The sequence below is a fragment of the Condylura cristata genome, unplaced genomic scaffold, assembly GCF_000260355.1.
Source record: "Condylura cristata isolate star-nosed mole 26May11 unplaced genomic scaffold, ConCri1.0 scaffold00004, whole genome shotgun sequence".
Classification (NCBI taxonomy): Eukaryota; Metazoa; Chordata; class Mammalia; order Eulipotyphla; family Talpidae; genus Condylura; species Condylura cristata.
This window is the reverse complement of record NW_004567105.1, coordinates 2,886,347-2,900,193: the sequence shown is the minus strand read 5'-3', so window position 1 is coordinate 2,900,193 and position 13,847 is coordinate 2,886,347. Positions and strand designations below refer to the sequence as shown.

The window sequence follows — 13,847 nt, the reverse complement described above, 5'->3', positions numbered from 1 at the left end:
GTCCTCTTCTATGTGGTCTTTGACCCTAGTTCTTGACATAGTTCCTAAAACCCTGGGAATTTCCTGGATGTTATCAGTGTCTTTTATTCCAATTTCACTCTCCGTGGGCAACCAGATGGGGGCTAGAAAGCCGACAGCTTGGAAAGACCAAGCTGTGAATAGAAGTGTGGCTGAAAATTTTGGTTGCTACCCTCTATTCTCCAGAAAGAGGAGAGGGGCTAGCATGGAGTTAATGATGGATCATGCCTACATAGTGAAATCTCCAAAAGCTCCCAAAAGTATGGGGTTCTGAGCGCTTTCAGGTTGGGGAGCACATACAAATACTCCAACTGCAGAGGAACAGAAGCTCCTGGTCCTGGGATCCTCCCAGACTCAACCTGGGCATCTCCTCAGCTGACTGTCCATCTGTTTCCTTTATCCTGGCCTTTAATACTGGTAAATGTTACGTATTTCCCTGAATTCTGTGAGTTGTTTCAGCAAACTACCAATCCAAGGGAAAGGAGGTCACTGCAGCCTCAGATTTGTAGCTGAGTCGCAAATGGGTAACCCGCAGACCTAGTACTTATAATTGGGGTACATCTAAACTTGGGGTCTCATGGGACTGAGTCCTCAACCTCAGTGGTATCTGATGCCACCTCCAGGTAGAGAGTGAGTTAAACTGCACACAAACAGCTGGTGACACAGCATCGCTTGGGGACCCAACATGTGGTGGTAAAGTGGCCTGTGGAAGCAGCAAAGGAGCGACACAAGGGAGCAGTGCAGTGCCCCTTACACCAACTCATAACCACTATGGTGTGGTAGAAGTGAAGACAGCCAGACCCCTGAAGGCAGGCATGAATCTGGATTATAACAGCTTTTTCTTAACCAAAAGTTAGGAGAAGCCTGATGTGGAATACTGCACTGTCCATTAGGGTAGCATCGTTTTCCAAAATGCTGTCATCTAAACCCTTAAGATAAGAAGTGTCTGGGCACAGCTGTGTAGCGAGGGTGGTGGCCACCGAGGCAGCAGTGGAGATAAGCAAATGCAACGACGTCGTGGCAGAGATGGGCGCTGAAAGACGAGACAGACAGTGGCACAGCCACCAAGCTCACCTTACTCGTTGGTGAAGAAGATAGAGAACATTCCGGAGACTCCCCAGTGTTCTGTTCTCTGGGTTTAGTCTGTGACGTCCAAACTGGGGATAAAGAAACAGATGGCTGTTTACTCCCTGTTCTGTCTGTCCTTACATGAGGGGAAACCGTGCGCGCAGTCCCTCCTGCACACGCAACACAGTGTCCATGGACGTGCTGGGAGAAAAGGACAGTGCGCCTCATCTAGACGTCACACGGACACAACACAGGCGATTGCAAACACTGTGTGGTCAGTGATGTGTTTTCTTTAAACTAAAACTCTTGTTTTGAACTGAGAGTCCCGCCCCAGAGATGCCTAAAAAAGTGTCGGACATTGACGCCACCAGAAAAACAGGCTGTACCCAGCTCAAGGTGACCTGGGAGACAACCGACTCTGGGAATGACAAAGATCAAGCACCAACTACAACAGGCTGCTGTGGGGGGAGGTTTGCTTCTTGGTTAACACTCTTTGTTTAGCACACTGGAAAAAGGTGAGCTTGAGATGAGATGGGTTTTGGAGGAAAATATCCCCTGTTCTCTTAGACTGCTGGCTTTCTGACAATGTGTGCGTTATATAGTCAGTGCCTGTTTCTGTTCAATTGGCTTTTGGCAGAGATAGGCAGCCCGACCACAGAATTTTCTCATTACACAATCAGTACAAGGGTCATATTAATTCTCTTTTTCAATGAGCTATTTCAACGAAGTATGTGAAAATAGGTGGTGGCTACCAGCACCTTTCACCTGTATTAGTGAAAAGGCCTCTTACCTGAATGTTCATTTTATAAAGAATTATGGAGAAAATTCTACCTCAAGAGAAAAAAAAATATAGACATGGTTATGATATTTAGATTTTGATGGTATGCTTTGACTTCCAGTCCTTAAAGTTGTTAGTAAGCATTAGCCAATTAGAATCTCTGCAGGTTAAGTTCTTCACATTATATCCTTACATTATAAAAATGTCAAAGTGTTTATTTGAATGTCACTGAATTCCTTTAGGTTAAGTACTAATTTTAAAATAGTACATCAGTAAAAATTCTTCTTAACAAAAGGCAATTTTTTGAACTGAAATACTCAGTGCTACCCCTATTTTATCCACTACTAAGTCCTGTAAATTTCTTTTATATTTAACTTTATTTATTTGTATATGCACAATTAATACATTAAAGTATTATTTCAAAAATCTGCAAGTGTAAAAATACTTTGAGCTTCTCCAGAGAATATCATGAATTTGATCTGTCCTATCTCTTGGCTGCTGGCAACTTTCACCTGAATTATTGAAAAAGTATCTTACCTGAGAGCCCCTCTCCCATTAGTTCCTAACCTTTAGAACAAATTTAGCCACACAACAGTCCTAGCCATCTTCTTGAAGTGTAAATCCTACCACACTCTGCCTCCGTTTACAGCCAGTCAGTGGCTTCCCACGGTGGTGAGGAGAAAATCTGGTCGTAACCTATGGCCTCCCTGCTACTTTTCCAGTCTCTCTCTGCACAGCTCTTTGCCCAGCCACCTTTCAGTTCAGAGGGTTCATTAAGCTCTCAGCACATCATGTTCCCTCCACCTGGAATAATCTTTCCTCTACTCTTCACACAGCTGGGTCCTTATCAACCTCTAGGTCTTGATTTACCCTTGCCTCCTCACAGGAGCCCATCCCCAAAATAGCACACCCCTCTCCACCAAGTCACAGAACGCCAGTCACTCTACAGCTCTTTCCTTGACTTGTAATCACCTATTTATTTTGCTTAGTTGCCTGTTCATTCTCTCCGGTTACCTCCGTGAGGATAGAGACTGGTAACTTTTTTATTCACCATCTACACCCAACTCACATAGAGGCTTAATTATTATGCCAATGAATAAATAACCAAATGAATGAAAAAAAAAATAAAAACAATCAGGAATTTGAAAGTACTCCAGAAAAGTAAAATCCTTAATTCCCCTGAGTGAACTAAAGGAATCAAATTCTTTAAGGAGCCTTAGTCCACACCTGGGTTTTCTGAGACATCATGTACCTAAGAAACTGCAAACCAAACAGGAAACCAAGTGATTGTCAACCTGGTTAGCAATGTAGCGAACAAATGAAAAAATCGCAAGGAACCCTCTGGCATACCAAGTGAACAGCTTCTTGCTTAACCTGGTTAGCAATGTAGCGAACAAATGAAAAAATCACAAGGAACACTCTGGCATACCAACTGAACAGCTTCTTGCTTAACGAACACTGCTTTAAACAGAGAAACGGCACATTTGACTATTTCCCCAAACTAAATGCAAGGAGAGCTAGCACTCACCCTCAGAATGGACTGCACGGTCTGCATGGGGTAGGTGGCCGTGGTGGCGATTGCTTTGGCTATTGCACCGATGATGAACACATCCAAAGAAGAAAGCTGGAAAGCAAAGAAAAAACAAACCAAATCAATCCAAACAACAAGAAATTGCCAGAGATTATTATTTGCTGCTATTAAAATCAGGGATTACCTTTGTTCGTTTCTTTAAAATCTGCCGTTTTAAGCCTTCATAGAACATGAACTGAATAGCAGGATTGAAGACCAACAGTAAGGAGGGAAATGTGCCATTCCATAAAGCCAAGATTCCTTCATCGCGAATGATTTGGTGAAAAGCATCTGAGCAAGAATCAAGGACATTTGATAAGAATTTTCGAACTACAAAAGCCAGTGTGTATTCATTCTCTTCACGTGTATGCAAGACAAAAACCATGCTGATATATCAAGCATACTTCTATCATGCTTTCTTTCTTGCAAATCATATTTTAGGAGCTAGTTCATCAGTTAACTATTTTTTGATAATCATCAGACACTAGAATCATCAAGTTTACCGAGAGAGCAATTTCATTTTTACAAACATGGAATGCTTCTCAAACTGGCATGTCATTCTTGTGCAGGGACCAAGCTAATCTTCTCTGTTTCCTTCCAATTTTAGCACATGGTGCTGCTGAAGTGGGCAGAAGAGACAAATTTCAATCACTGGTAACAGTTCTTGACAGTCTGGGACAAAAATGTTGTTTCTGTAAGTAGCAATCACTCCTAAGAACTCTTATTATGAAAAAGTGTGAATTGATAGTTTCACAAATCAGTTCAGTACAACAAAAGGTAAGAGTTCCTTGGAGTCCATTTTATAGGACCACCTATAAGAAAACCACTGCTCTTACTGCAAAGATGGAAATACATGAAAGGAGAACCTGCAAGGTGATACTAAAAGGCAGAAGCTTGAGGACATCAGACATCCATCTATTATAGTTATCCAGAGATAACACTAGCAAGAAAAATGTGGCTAATCCTCAGAATACTAGTTCACCCTACCTATTCATGAGTAGTTTTCTCTGTAGGTCTTGGGATTGGTCATTGGTTGTACTTAAGGCAGGTAAATGTTAGGAGACAAGATACAAAAGTGGCCTGAAATAGGCTTGTATGCCAGGGCACATGTGTCTTATGTGTTTCTGCCAGCACCCCAAGAAGAACATGCTCAGGCTGGTCCCAGGTCTCTGCTCCAGCACAGTGAGCACAGCTGTGCTGAGTCAAATCTGCATCAATCCACAGACACAGCTTACTGCTGGATACTGAGATTTGTGGTTGTAAGTTATTCAGCATTATTTGTATTTATTTGTAAAGGGGGGTGGGTGAAACTTTCAACAGGCAGTCAGCCAAGAGACACTTACCAATGATGCCTTTGTAGTTGGTTGGTACAATGTCTTCATTCCTAAATTTTGCCCCCTGCAGCTTCAGTCTGGTGTTTACCACCCAGAGTGGTGTTGTCAGCAACACATTCACCACCCCTTCAAAAAGAGAGACAAAAGGAAAAGCAAAATGGAACCTTTTTAAGCTTTGCTGCCTTATGTTGGACCACACCTCAGTGTTCCATTTACACCTCGGCCCCTGATTTACCAGGCGACCCACGCAAAGAATCTATGTGCCACGCATGAAATCTGCGACACAAGCCACCACTGTGAGGAGCAATTCAAAAGCTTTGCTGATGGCAAAGCTGCTGGCACCAGTGCTGTGCCACAACAGACGAGTGCTGAGTTTCCTCTTCTGTGTAACAGGAGACCATCTACTTGTCAACTGCTATGCTTCCAAAGTGGCAATTTTGATATACAGGTTTTAAACATTATTTTAAAATAAGGGCTTTAAGTGAGGTGAAGTGGCTTATTTGATCACATGCTTAAATCGATGACAAGGTCAGAAAACACAGTTTATAGCGATCACATAACAGTTCACGTGGTTTTAAGTGCGTACGGAGCTGATGACAGGCAGAGACCTGGTGATGTCCAGAAATGCTTCAGTGAGGACTAGGGGCGCAGGAAGAGTGCCTCATCACCTAGGGAGTCATGACAGGCAGGCAGCAAGCACAGAACACCTGAAGCAGTGTCACAAGCATCACGATCCTTACAAGCTCAAAGCTGGGGCCACCCCAGGCTGTCTCGGAGTGGAATAATGCAGTGTCAGGGGCTTCTTTTTTTGAAAACATATGACCTTAATTTAATACCTTGAGACATTAAAATATTCCTCATCAGCCCTGAAATGATTAAAAACAACAACAGACACCAGGCAGAGTTTTAACAAAATGCCTGTCACACTGTAACATTTACTTTATATTTGTTCATAAAAAGTTAACAAATGAGCCTATGAACAAACTTGGCAAACAGCATGAGTGCAATCTGGCTTGGCCACACTGAAGAACCAAGAGGCACAAGAGGGAGGAGAGATCTTTAATAAAAGTCCTGTAAACACGAAAGGAGAAAGAACGTTTTGACTTGAAGGATCTCAAAATAGACCACAGTACACAGTCTGAACAGGCACAAACTTGGTGAGACAGTCAAGCAATCCAGATTCCACTTTTCCATTTGTTTCATAAATCTTGCTACCTCTCTTTTAGGAGCATTATGTGAACACATTTTTCAAAATAATAGACATTCTCAAGCTATTCTGCAAGTTGTATTTATTATATTTTCATAGAGTAATACCATGTAACACCAAGGAGCTACCTTGAGTTACAATTTATTGTATATTCATGTTGTCACTTTGTTACAGGGCAACCCAGTGTGAACTGGGATGCCTGTCTGTGGGTCCTCACCCCACGTAAGAGTCAACTGTACTGCAGACATACACAAAAAGGATCAATAGTGGGTTTATCTAAAAGGGGAAAAGAAACAACCCTGGGAAACAGAGCAAAAGAGAGATACAAGTGAGCTAGTGTGTACAACCAGTTCTGCTGACTTGGAACCCCAAGTCATTGATCGACACTGAAAGCTGATCAAGAGCCAAGTGACCAGCCACCAGCCACAAGGCCAAGGGAGAGAAAGAGTCCGCTCAACATGTCTCCTTTATATATACCCCAAAAGTCTCCAAAAAAAAGTCTTAGGCCCAGCTTTGAGTCCTTGCAGTCCTCCCTTTGATGTTGCTGGGAGTTATAGTTTTAGTGATTGGAGTAGGGGGTGGAATCCACAAAACCTGTGTATTTGTAGAGTTTGTTCAGGATAGCCTTTCCCCCTAACAACTTGAGATCACAATCTGAAAAAGTTTTACTTAGACACTGTTGGTCTGATTTTTAACAAGCACCAGTACCAAAGAAATCAAGAGAGAAGAGTATCAATACATAGTCATTTGCCCAGACTTTATAAAACATTCCTCCTCAATGTAATGTCATATCACCAAACAGAAAACTCAACGGCCAGAAAAACCAGACTAGAAAGTGCTACTGAATTGTCTATTGCATTTTTCTAATATGAAGAAACAGGGCAGTTCAGGACCAAAATGACAGGCTTCCTAGATAATTCTAAACAAATGACATAGGTCGTCCACTAAAAAAATTTGCCAGAAATCAAAATTCCCTTCATGTTCAAGAGGTAGACACACACAAAACACTTCAGAGGCAATGTAGCCAAGATTAGGGTTTAACTATTATTTAAAATTCTGCTTTCATACTCCCATAATAAATATGAACTGAAAGACTAAAAGGATTCTAAGAACAATCTCAAGTACAAAAATGCACTATAGCACTTACAGAAAAGAATATCCAGTTCCTGTAAAACATTTTGTATTTCAAAGCTTTTTATCTAAGAAGTTCAAGTACTTTTTTCATCTTCTAAACCAAAATAGATGGAAACCTACTTTTTAACCACTATCATTTTATATGTTCTGGGAAAAGATATTCAAAATACTTAAGGCTACAAAACTGTACTGAAACTTGCAAGCTATACAAATCAAGCAAAGGCCAAGATTCCACAGAGGAAAAACAAGTGTATGAGTGCCTGACAGACAGCACTGAAAGATAAAGCACTGTTCTTTTCTATTAGCTTTATTTGTCAGTCTGTGAAGAAAATTCTGCCGGTTTTAACTGCGGCTATTGCTTCAGCTCTAAAATGTGAATACCAGTGTTCTATTTAAGAACAGGAGATCTTTCTTCTCTTCCACTTCAAATGATTATTTTCTTTCTTTATATTCCATCTATAAGAGGCACTTAAAAAGATTTAACCATAATTAAGACAGTAGGAACAGTAACTTGCACTGAGGACACTCACTAAAATTACTGATTCAAGGAATAATTGTAACATAGTTATTTACTTCTGAAATCTCAGAAAGAGTTTTATCTCAGTGAGACTTCTTTGTTAGGAGAACACACAAAGATGAAGTATCTAGTTGGGTATGCCCTCAGAAATACTGGCAGATAACAGAAAATGACAATCAAATCACAAATCTAATTGCCATCCTCCCTGTGAGGGAATGAAACTTGACACACAAGGGGAACAAACCTGTCTGATCAGATTTAAGGCAATAGGGCAGGAAGATCACGTTGAATTTTAACAATAACAACGGTGTCACTCAAAAGGAGTTATGGGTAAAAATTCCAAGCTTGTAGAAGTGGCAAATAATCTTTGTCATTCAAGTTATCTGTAAAGTTCTTTCCCCAAATTCTTCCCTAGAGTATTAAACTATATGGTTTTTTTTCCCTGTGAAAATAAAGAATAATACATTTCTAAATTTCAAGTAGAATTTAGAAAACAATAATACCATTTTTAGTGACCCTTGGAGATTATGACTTTCTCATTTCTACAATGATTATACTACAACGACAGAGCTCACAGCAAGAGAAAAAAAAACTGCTCTAATTATTGTCTGAATTGTAGGTATTAAGATTGAAAACAAGTTATCAGAAGTTTGGTTATTTCCAAAGAATTCCCTACCTTCAGAAGAAGAGAAGACTTATAAGCAGCCTGTGATTCATTTGCTAAGGGCCTTCAACTGGGCTTGAGAACTCCTTGCTGGGGAAGCGGGGTGCTATGCACTAGATGCCTGTGGCACCCTCCCCAAATCTACATACCCCATGCCCTCCCATCCCTGTTGTTCCAACTGTGACAATCAAAACTGTCTCCAAACATTGCCATGTTTCCTGTGGGTCAAAATCGGTCTCAATTGAGAACCACTGATTGTTTTTGAAAATCTGGAAAGATGGAAATTCACTCTCCCTCCCAATGTCCTATTTGTCCCAAGAGCTGTTAGAAATTTTATTTTTACTGATATTAAATCTACCTTCTTAATGTAACTGGAAACATACTTGAAATTAGTGGAAGCTTTCACATGAGGTACAAGCCAGCATTTCTGAAATGACTTCATGTGTTTTAGGCTGAGTTGTGACACAGGGCTAGTCCCTCTTCCATAAGTCATTCAGCCGCGACTGCTGACCTCATACACGCTGAGTATTCAGTGTATCCCTGTCCTCCTGAAGCCTTCATTCTAATGGTTTAAGACAAGATAAATGAGTAAAATGTATATCAAGTTAAAGGATAGGGTTAAGGAGAAAATTTAGGCAGAAGGGACAGAGTATTGGGGACAGAGAGTGTGGCCATTTAGGGAAAGACTGAAGGAGTGAGGGAGTGACTCATGCAGTGCGCAAGCAGAGGAAACAGCAGCACACCGGCTCTGAGGTAGAAGCATGCCAGGAAGTGCTCAGGGAGGAAGCCATGTGGACATGGTGCAGGGTGTAAGTGAAGCAAAGAACAGAGCCAGGTCAGAGAGCACTCTGTAGGAGGAAAGTAAAGCTTTGGCTTTTACTCTGAGGGAGACTGGGAAGCAACTGGAGGGCTCTAAGCAGAAAAATAATGTGATCTCATGTAAGTTTTAACACGATCACACTGGCAAATGTGTTGAATATAGTTTGAAAGGAGCAAAGGATGAAGCAGCAGTGGAGAAAAGGGGCCAAATTCTAGATACCATATGAAGACGAAATGCTTTCATACTCAGTGTTGGTTTCATTCACATACAACTTGCTGGCTTGGCTTAATGCTTTGGTGATATTATCTATAAAAACTTAATAATTATAAACAAGAACTCTTGTATTTTCATTTTATAACGAGTCCTGCAAATTATGTAGCCAGTCTTGTTCATGTTAAATATAACATATGAGCCTCAGTGCAAAAGACAAATAAAAAAATCATAAAAAGTAAGCAGGGGAGGTGCCTCTTTGGTGGCTCAGGGGTTAAAGACAGCTACCAAAGCACGAGTTTAACCCCTATTAAACCCACACAGTGCAAACAGACCTCTCCTGTCTCGCCTGCTGTTCCCCTCAGTAGTGGATTTCAGTAAATCCACCTGTTCCATTCCCCACTCTTTTTGGTGAATCCTCTCACCCCTCCACACCTTTGGCCTACACCCCAGTTCTTACATGTGTAAATAAATACATCATTAAAAAAAAAAAAAAAAAGCAAGCAGAGAAGGTATAAGTTGTGTTTTTTTTAAAAAAAGAGATCTTAGCTTCCTTAAGTCCCAGGTACAAGTTACTCCACAGGAATAACTGACTTTCTCTATACTAAAAAAGATAAATTAGCCAAGTCAGCCCAGAAATAAAACTTTGCTTATATGGTAACTCATCTTCCACAAGGGAAGCTGGGGAAAGTACGGCCTCATAAACAACGGGGTACATACAAAGTAATGCAGATGGTCTCTTAGTTCACATCACATATAAAAATTAACTCTACATGGGTTACAGATCTAAACGCAAGACGAAAAAAATGTAAAGTTAGCAATGACTTCTCGGACACAATACCAAAGCATCTCAAACAAACAAATAAAAACAAGCAGAAAAATGTCCTAAAATTTTTAAGTAACAAAGGACATAAAAAATAAGTCCTGTGTCTGGATAAGGGGATAATATCTAGTGTATACAAAGAGTATCTACAACTCAACAACAACATCATGTAACATAATTAAAAAATAGGCAGAGGATTTGTACATTCTCAAAGATGATATATAATTGTCCAAGCACAAGAAAAGATGTCCAACATCACTCATGTTGGAAACACAAATCAAAACTGGTGAAATATCATCCTACACAGCTCAGAATGGCTATTATTTAAAAAAAAAAGTGTAAGTGGCGGAAAACAGGTTGGTTCTTCACAAAATAAATTAAACTATATATGAGTTAGCAAGCTCACTTCTGGGTATATATCCATAAGAACTGAACATAGGACTCTAAAGAGATGTACTTAGCAGCCACTATTCATAGTAACCAAGAGGTGGGGACAACTGAAATACTATTGGTAGCTAGATAAACAAAATGGGGGGTTGTGGTGGAATATTACTCAGCTTTACAAAGGAGAGAATTCCTGTCACATGATACAATATGGCTAAACCTTAAAGACATTATATTGAGTGAAATAAGCCAGTCACAAAAGCTAGACACTGTATGATTCCACTTAGATGAGGCATATAAATGAGCCAAATTCACAGAAACAGAAAGTAGAGTGGTTCTTATCAAGGGCAGAGGGAGGTAAAAAGGGCATTGTTGTTAATGGGTACAGAGTCTGAAAATATTCTGGAGCTCTATTCCACAACATTCTTGAAGTGCAACTTAAAGATAGTTGTGGTAGTAAATTTTATGTTACATGTGTTATAACACACAGGCAAAGCCAAAGTGTGAACTACATGCTTTGTACACTTAGAATTACATTATGCTAAAATAGCCTCCTAGAGGACATATTAACTATAATGTTACCATCTGAAAGTATTTTTAATCAAGAAAATTGTTACCTGCAACAAATCCAACTACCAGATCTTTTCCAGTAGTAGAACGTTGGCCTTTGACCCAGACGGCTTTGAGGCTATTAAAAGTGTAGAAATAGACAAAATTGGAGCAGCAGAGACTGGAGATAACTGGAAACCACCCTCGATACGGTGCCAGGCTAGGGGGAAAAATACATTAAGCAAAATAAAGATGGATAAAAGCCAATAGAAATGGACAGAGAAAATCCTAGGAAAGTGTGACTCATGCAGGTATTCTCAAAGTTTACTCACATTACAATGCACTACAAATTGTACACGACCCTGATGTTCTGAAAGGTGCCTAAACCAAGAAATCCTTCTTACCATTAATTATATTAGAAAAACAATACACATTCAATAACCAATTTGCTGATTTTTCTGCCTCGATTGCCTTAGTAAAATCATTATGTAAAATCAGAGCTAACTTCTCCTGGCTGTTAGTTATAGAATATCCATCACACATTAGTACAGGCAAGAATATTTAAAAGGAAATAGATGTAGAAAAAAAGCACAAAAAATTATGAGGGCATGTTAAAAATGGCACAGGAACTAGACCTGAAGGGGTTCCCACTGGTCAAACATGGGACCATTTAAACATAAAAATAACAGTTGACAGCAGTTAATTAAAAGCCACTGAAAATAATAACTTTTGAATCTATACTGATACTAACTAAAATGCCTCCCCATGGACTACAGAAAAATCATACCGTGGCTCACTCAAATTGAAGAAAACTTAAAATGAGAAACATTTTATTTTTTCAAAAAGGTAGGGGGCGCCCTCCCTGGTGGTGCAGCGGGTTAAGGCACAGCACTGAAAGTTAGCTGCATCCGCTTCAGTGTGAGTTCCATACCCGGCCCCACACCTCCCCTTGCCTACCGGCTGCTCCCCTCAGCAGTGTACTTTATCAATCTGCCTATTCTGCTCCCCCACTCTGTCTCTGGTGAAGCCTCTCACCGCCCCTGCACCTCTGGCCTGCACCCCAGTTCTATATGAGTAAATACATAAATCTTCAAAAAATAAATGTGAGGGGTCAATATTCTTTTAAAGTGTCAGCATCATAGGGGCTTTGACATACTTTATCTTATTCTTAAACTGTCTGAACAAGACTCTGTGTAGGGTGGGTACTATGTTCAACAGACAGAAGGGGAAAGGAGGAAAGTGGGAGCACAAATGGTAGAAAAATAATGGGAAAAGCGCTAATAATAGGTGAGTCTGGGTAAAGCATCTACGAGTTTTCTTTGCAGTACTCTTAGTTCTGCAACATTTTGTAAATTCGAAATAATTTCCACATAAAAAGTGAAAAAAACAAAGGAGCAGCATCTAATAAGAATGAAGCGACAACTGTTACCTTCTTTGGTTTACCACATCAAAAAACAGCACTGGTTTCACCAAAGACTACAATCAAGCACATGACAGCAGCCAACGACAGAGCTCTAGGAATGAAAGCAGCTACGCACTCACAAGGCCGACAATGACATCCCAAGGCCCCAGCCTCCTCCGAGCGTGAAGAGAGCGGTATACTCACAGGCCTTCTTCTTTAATGATCTCCAGGAGCACCATGTGGGTAGTTTTGGACTTTCTTTTCTCATCAACTATAAGATCAAAGAGTAAATGCTTAAACTAAATCCTCTGAGAATAATTATCTTCAGCACCAGCAAGTTTCCCTGAAATGCCATTTACCTCCCTGAGCACTCTGCCACCGTATACTTTAAGCTCCCTCCTCTGCCTCAGAACTCATGACGGTCTGGGTGATTATGTGCTACATTCCCAAGTGTAGATTCTTTGTGTTAAAAGATGTGTACAAGATGTGACAGGAGAAGGTTATTTTTTATATTTCGTAAGGCTCATTTGTTTTTTAATCAAATAAAATATATATTCTCATTTTTATCTTAACATCTTACAGAGAAGAGAGATACGTTTCCATCTCCTTTTTAGAGAAGAGGCTGCAGACACAAAAGCAATGAAGGCCATATGTAATGAGCAACAGAGCCGAGATTAAAACCTAAATGTCTCAACTGAGCCTGGGAAACTAAAAATAAAAGGTCGATTTCTTAAGACTTAAAAGCGGTACAGCTATGGCTGCGTGATGGCATATTAGGAAACTTGTAGAAGGCAACCTGGCAGTAACTACCGAAACTACATTTACCCTGTGACACGGCACCCTCACAAGCTTGCAGAAATTATACAAGCTTGCAGATTTCTATGAATAAATCTGTTCTACAAACGAGTGGACACAACCCAAGAAGCTCCAAAAGGGGTGAGTAATCAGGGCATGATGCAGCCACACCTGGAGTAAACTACAGCCAGAAGAAAGGATAAAGAAACCCTGATGCACTGTTTAGGAAGGCCCCCAAACTGCGTTGCTAAGTGAAAAACACAAGGTACAACAGTGTGTAAAACATGCTTTTGTTGTAGAAGGGAGAAAAATTAAGACTATGTATTCGTAGTAGCTTGTTATTCTATAAAGAAACTCACTGAGAGACTAATAAAGACAGTGTCTGTGTGGGAGAGGAAAGGGCACCTAAAGTGAGCCTTCCACTATCCTGGACCCCTCCCCTCAAGTGTCTTGGTTTTTTTATTGTTTGCTTTTATTATAATAGTTTATTTTTACATCATTTTGTGCCTTTTTCCATCTCAGCTGCAATCCCCACGGACTTCCCATCACCAATTCACCCATGTGCCATCACCAT

The 13,847-nt window shown here is 40.3% G+C and overlaps 1 protein-coding gene across 1 annotated transcript in view; it reads right to left on the bottom strand.

Moving 5' to 3' along the window:
* SLC25A17 (solute carrier family 25 (mitochondrial carrier; peroxisomal membrane protein, 34kDa), member 17) overlaps window positions 1-12,745 on the bottom strand; it is a 14,964-nt gene extending 2,219 nt beyond the window's left edge. Inside the window, exons 1-6 of the mRNA XM_012735039.1 lie at window positions 12,683-12,745; window positions 11,145-11,215; window positions 4,778-4,894; window positions 3,580-3,725; window positions 3,393-3,488; window positions 1,093-1,175 (exon numbers count right to left, since the gene is read on the bottom strand). Coding sequence (XP_012590493.1) covers window positions 1,093-1,175; window positions 3,393-3,488; window positions 3,580-3,725; window positions 4,778-4,894; window positions 11,145-11,215; window positions 12,683-12,717 — 548 coding nt within the window. The 5' untranslated portion in view covers window positions 12,718-12,745. The remainder of the gene's footprint in view (window positions 1-1,092; window positions 1,176-3,392; window positions 3,489-3,579; window positions 3,726-4,777; window positions 4,895-11,144; window positions 11,216-12,682) is intronic.
* Window positions 12,746-13,847: the final 1,102 nt, after the last annotated feature.